At 32.8% G+C, this 6,216-nt stretch overlaps 1 protein-coding gene across 1 annotated transcript in view; it reads right to left on the bottom strand.

Moving 5' to 3' along the window:
- Window positions 1-1,846: 1,846 nt before the first annotated feature.
- Smp_158520 (putative diacylglycerol O-acyltransferase) overlaps window positions 1,847-6,216 on the bottom strand; it is a gene marked incomplete at its 3' end in the record, with an annotated part of 25,383 nt that continues 21,013 nt past the window's right edge. The window contains exons 3-4 of the mRNA XM_018794277.1: window positions 2,877-3,055; window positions 1,847-1,998 (exon numbers count right to left, since the gene is read on the bottom strand). Of these exons, the coding sequence (XP_018648705.1) occupies window positions 1,847-1,998; window positions 2,877-3,055 (331 nt within the window). The remainder of the gene's footprint in view (window positions 1,999-2,876; window positions 3,056-6,216) is intronic.

The following is a 6,216-nucleotide window of genomic DNA, read 5'->3' as shown; positions in this document are numbered from 1 at the left end:
ATTTTCATTATTAGTTTCAATTGTTTCACATTATATCATACCTCAATTTTTTATTTCAGTTTATATATTGTTGTATGTAGCTGATGGAAAACCACGTAATACAATGAATTTATATTATTCTGTCAAAATTGTGGCCCTAGTCTTATTCAAATTCTTAATGGTAACCAGCTGCTTGAAATTTCTGAAAAGTCGCTTCCCTGTTCATTTTTACGTGTCACTCAATCGTTCGGTGGCTATCTGTTGAATGATATCGGGGGAAACGACGAGATTAAAGTTTATGGACAGTGCTTGAATGATGGCTGCTTCCTTCATCAAATCTTTAGAGCTGGACGTGCGTATAAAATACATTCTTCACTGAAAAATCTACGACGTGTCACAAAATCTCAAATCGAATGTACCAAGGAACTAATCTCTAAACTTAAAACAGAATCCCTTGCTTTTGATAAAACTGTTACAGATTTAAATATTGTACTTTGAATTCAACTGACGGGTCTCAGTTATAATGTTCAATCAATAACCAACCGTAAATTTATAAAGATATTAACCAAAACACTCGTAAAACAACAAAATCATGTCGTCTTTCCTATTAATCCGGAAAGATGTATACAGAATTTATCAAGTAAAAAGCTAGGTTTAATTGAAACAGAAACTCTCCTTCGTATTTAAATTTTACATTATGAAAAAAAATTGCAAAGTATCGACACTGAAACTCAATTTAAATATTGTTATCAACAGTATTTATATCAGACCTAAAACCTATGAATGATGAAAAACAAAGTTGGTAGAAATAGAAATTAGTGAATATTACCAACCAGTACATAAAAACACCAGTTGCACATTCTAAGTTGTTGACTAAAGACCAACAGAAAGCATTGGGAAAACTTGAGAAGTACAAAACACTAATGCTACTTCGATCAGACAGGGATTCCAGTGTAATTATCCTAAACAGAGACGAATACGATAGCACAGTATTGTTCATTTAAAATGAATCCATGACATTTATCATCAACAATACTCAGAAAGACCTGACGGACGCAACTGAGTAGCGTCTTTTAAAGGAGTTGACAAAACACGTGAATAAGAATTTAATCGATAATCCTACGTACAATGAACTCAAGCCGAAAGGAGAACAGTTACTTCACTTATAAGATTTATCTAAAATACATTTAAAACATCCCGATGAGGTCTGATTGATTGCACCTAATATTCGTGTTGTTCCGTTGTACTATTTAAACTTGGATTAATGTTAATTTGGTTATTTTTTCTCTGAAGACGTGGCTTACACTGAGTCACGAAACGTCAGAAAGTTTAATTTTTCTACTTATCTGGATATTACAAATATATTATTTATTTATGAATAACAATAGTTTAGGATAAGAAATTCCCATTTCAACAAACGAAGGTGGACAGTAATCCCATCCTCAGTAGCTACAGATGCATTTGCTTATTTGGATGTGAGCATCACAAAATAAAAACTCCAACACCACACCATACCACAACACCTTCAACTACAAACACTACAATCAACGCAAAAACACCACCATCACTACAATCCAAACAAACATCCACACACAAACACTCATATGCATGCTTCGCATGGACATGGACATGCAAACAATCTACCACAAACAAACCAAACACCAAACATCTATTGGTAAGTATTGTAATTAGCTAAGAGAAAGTATCCAATAAAGATACAATTTAATCGTGATCGTTAAAGATGCACTGTTCTTAACTTTTTCTATTCAGTTGTATAATACATGATTACGTTAGTTTGATAAATGAATCAAAAATAGTCTTAGGAATTTCTTAATATTAACCACAAAATTATACATAATTTTTTCATCTATACAAATTCAATATCATTAGCTTCTGGATCGTAAATCGCCTTGTAATCTTCAAATAGTGTTCGGAGTTTTTCTTTATAAATTTGTTTAATATGTGCAACTTGTTCATCTGTAGGTTCATTTATTTGTTCGCATTGAATTGGAGCACCAACTGTAAGAAAAGAAGTGTTTTTCGAGATACAACATGATAGTAATGAGTTGTTTACTCAAATCGGTAGAATTCTTAGCTACAAATTCTTGTTTAGTTATAATAAACTGTCCTGGCTGAATTTACTACAATACGTACCTTCACTGATGTTTTTTAAATGTAGTCTTTAGTTTCAGACACCATAGTTTATTTATGCTAAAGTGTCTCAAAATAGTACGTATCCAAATTAGTTTTGTACTTAATTTGCTGATTGATGGGAATACCTGTAAACAGTCATGTATCCCTGACATGTTTACAAAACAATTCAAAGAAACAATGTGGATTTTCTGCGAGGTTAGTCAATGGCAACTGTGGTCTGTACAGATTTATTTTGAACGGCAAAGCAGTTTTACATATTTGAAAACGATTTCACATTAAATGGTAGTTAGCATCATAATCCATGATAAAGGTCTCATTTTATATGGACTCTTCAGCTAGATTCACTCCCACCTCAATTACAGATAATATCTAGACTTGGTGACCATAGCTTCAAATCCCATAGTGTTAAACAAATGACACCAGTCTTAGACTTCAACAGTAGCTGCTTCTGAACATCTAACCAACATATGAATTCAGCTGATACCAAGGGAACTATATGAGTTGCTCATGTGCTGGTTAGCAGTCAAGAAATACGATTCTCAGTTCTTTTTGGGTTTTCATAAAATGTAAGGATTGAACTTCATGAATTTTCTCCATACATAGTGTGCAAAAAAGAAACGTTTCTTAAAGAATCATTCACTAAGTAGTCAGTATTTAAAATTTAACAATTTGTGAATGATCATCTACAAAAAAGTCCTACAAGAGCCGGAAACGGCAATTCTTCAACGTAAATAGTAACATACCTACAGTATAGACTGGTTTACGATACGGAAAGGGACCACGAGCATAGAAAATAGGCAATGCAACGGTAAAAATCGACGTAAATTTATCCTGTAACCATCGTATCCATGATCCTTTTTCATTTGGAACTTGATGATATAAGCTCTGTTCACCAAATGATATACACGGTACCAAATATGATCTTCAATTAAAATAAGAATAGATTAGCATAAATTAGATTATCTACAATACATCAACTAAATGGTAGAAACAGAATTATTTTGTGCTTGTCCTGTTATTACAAGGGCTGAAGGACATTCAAACAGTTAGATGTCCAGGATTTCGAACGTCATTGCTGACTCACAATAAGTAATAGAGGTAGGGGATTGAAAAATCTCAGAAATAGGATTGTGTAGATTTACACGTTAAAATGTATTAAGTCGAAAATTTTCATGAAATATATTACCAAACAATACAAGTTTTGTTTCAACAAACTTTCAAGATAACAATCAGTATTGTTTGTTCGAATCTCCCATTGGTGTTTAGGACTGCAACTGGTCAGTCTCTAATTGGCATATGTGCATACTGTGCGTATTGCCTCGATATAGCCTTAATTCACAAGCATCGTAAGCAAAGATGGATAGTGGCTAACAGTGGAATCCAGGACGTACGTTTCGTCCTATTTGGGACTCGTCATTTTATTTCCTTTCTAATGCGAAATTACTTCATCCATATTAGAAGCTAAAAGTTTTTACCCAACTACCTATTTATCTTGTTTAGATTATTTAATTCCAACTTTAATGCTTTCAATATTCAGACTTTACAATGTTTGCTGTTATTATAATATATAGAATATTTATTTGTTTGACATCCTTACGAAGCTTCTAAATAACGGATATTTTGTAAATTACTTTGTTAATCTTAGGTTGAGTTCATATACATAGCCAATGTTTGTTTGATATGACTGAGTAGATTATTGTGGTAATAATAATTGGACTATACTAAATAGCATGAATGAGAAAATAATGAGATTGTTTCTCTAATGGTATTTATCTAATGGATTCACAAGAATATAAAACGATAACAAATGATCTGTAACTGTGAAAAACAATCCTTTAACATATATCAAATATACATTTTTAATCAGTATAAAATCATAATGGGAATGTGGTTAACCAACTAATGACGTTTTGTTTAAGAAAAGAATAAAGTATCCTGTAAGATGATTCAGAACGTGCGTGAATATTATTCAAAAGTTTGATCGATTGAACTTTTACTACATTTTACTTACTTACTTTCGCCTGTTACTCCCAATGGAGCATAGGCCGACGACCACCATTCTCCAAACCACTCACTCTGTCATGAGCCTTCCTTTCTAGTTCTATCCAACTATTGTCCATTCTTCTCATGTTTGTCTCCATTTCTCGGCGTAATGTGTTCTTTGGTCTTCTTCTTTTCCTTTGGCCTTCAGGATTCCATGTCAGGGCTGACCTTGGGACGCAGTTGGGTGATTTCCTCAGTGTGTGTTCTATCCACTTGCAGCGCTTTTTCCCGATTTCTTCCTCTACTAGAATCTGGTTTGTTCTCTCCCATAGTAGGTTGTTTCTAATAGTTTCTAGCCAACGGATCTGAGGTACTTTGCGTAGACAACTGTTACTAAACACTTGTATCTTTCGGATGATGGCTTTCGTAGTTCTCCAGGTTTCCGCCCCATACAGTAGAACTGTCTTCACATTTGTATTGAAAATTCTGATCTTGGTATTGGTTGACAATTATTTTGAGTTCCAGATGTTCTTCAGTTGTAAATATGCTGCCCTTTTTTACAACATCACCCAACAGCTTAAAATGTTACAATCAATTTAAGTCATTAAATATCACTGACGAAGTAATTCTAGTCAGTTTACGAATGGTTTGATCATAAATATTTACAAATTTACAAATTTGTTGATGGTTTTTTCTTGAGGTTCATCAACAATCAGTAAACGAGGTACTCACGTTTGTTATTAGCATCAATTACCAATTACTGATAAACTGTGGACAACATTCAAAACTAGAACAAGTCAATAACTACCATATGATCACAAAAATAATCCAACAGTAGCATATTTAAAGTACAAATGTTAAATTTTTAGCAACGTGAATGAGGATACTGTGATTTATTTGTCTGTTTATTATCTGTCAATTAAAAAATTAACGAAAACAATTCAGATTTTTTTTGTTTTTTGTTATGAGGCAATCTAGGGGACGAATTAGTGACAACTGATGAAGGTTTAATCAGTACCAAAAATATATGTTAGTACATGGCATAGTTGCATTGACTGAATTCGGGAACTTATGTTTACCTATTTGTATTCTCAACTGGCAAATACAATTTCAGTTACTTTATATTTTCATAGTCAAATAATTCCACACATTGAAGTACAAGTGATTCATTCATTTAATAATCAGTTATATGAATTACTTGAAATAATGAAAAATAAAGCTGATTAACTAATAGAATTATAACTATATGCAAAGAACAGATTTTATAAACTTCATTTAAACTAGTGGTTCTCAGGTAAAACAGTTTCCGCCAACTTATGTTCATTCACAGTTTATCACAACCTTAATTAATAAGTAATAAGTGTAGTACTCACTTATTTGTAAGTAGCTTACTGAATATAACAATATTAGTTATTGACCCTTTTGTAATAAATGAAAAGCCATAGTTTGATCACTAATCATCTTCAAAGGTACAAATCAATAATTCTCATATATCTTTATGTTTTAGCAAGTACAATATATTTGATAATGGAAATGGTGAAATTCATCTCGGAAAATTTTGCTGTTTTAATTCACTGATTTAATGTAGCAAAATCTTAATCTTGAAATAGTGTGTTTGACTGTTGTAGATTTTAAAAAGATTTTCAAATCTGTTAAAAATATTTATATTATTTTTTTAAAGGATATATTTGTCAAAACAGTTCTACTGTATGGGGCAGAAACGTGGAGAAATACGAAAGCCATCATTGAGAAGATACAAGTGTTTACTAACAGTTGTCTACACAAAATACTTCAGATCCGTTGGCCAGACACTATCAGCAACAAGTTACTGTGGGAGAGAACAAACCAGATTCCATCCAGCGAAGGAAGAAATCAGAAAGAAGCACTGGAAATGGATAGCATACACATTGAGGAAAGCACCGAACTGCGTCACAAGGCAAGCCCCCACATGAAATCCAGAAGGCCAAAGGAAAAGAAGAAGACCAAAGAACACATTACGCCGAGAAATGGAGACAAACATGAGAAGAATGGACAATAGTTGGATAGAACTAGAAAGGAAGGCTCATGACAGAGTGAGTGGTTTGGAGAATGGTGGTCGTC

Source organism: Schistosoma mansoni, chromosome 1 (genome assembly GCF_000237925.1).
Source record: "Schistosoma mansoni strain Puerto Rico chromosome 1, complete genome".
NCBI lineage: Eukaryota > Metazoa > Platyhelminthes > Trematoda > Strigeidida > Schistosomatidae > Schistosoma > Schistosoma mansoni.
The sequence above is the reverse complement of the archived record's forward strand: the minus strand, read 5'-3'. Positions and strand labels throughout refer to the sequence as shown.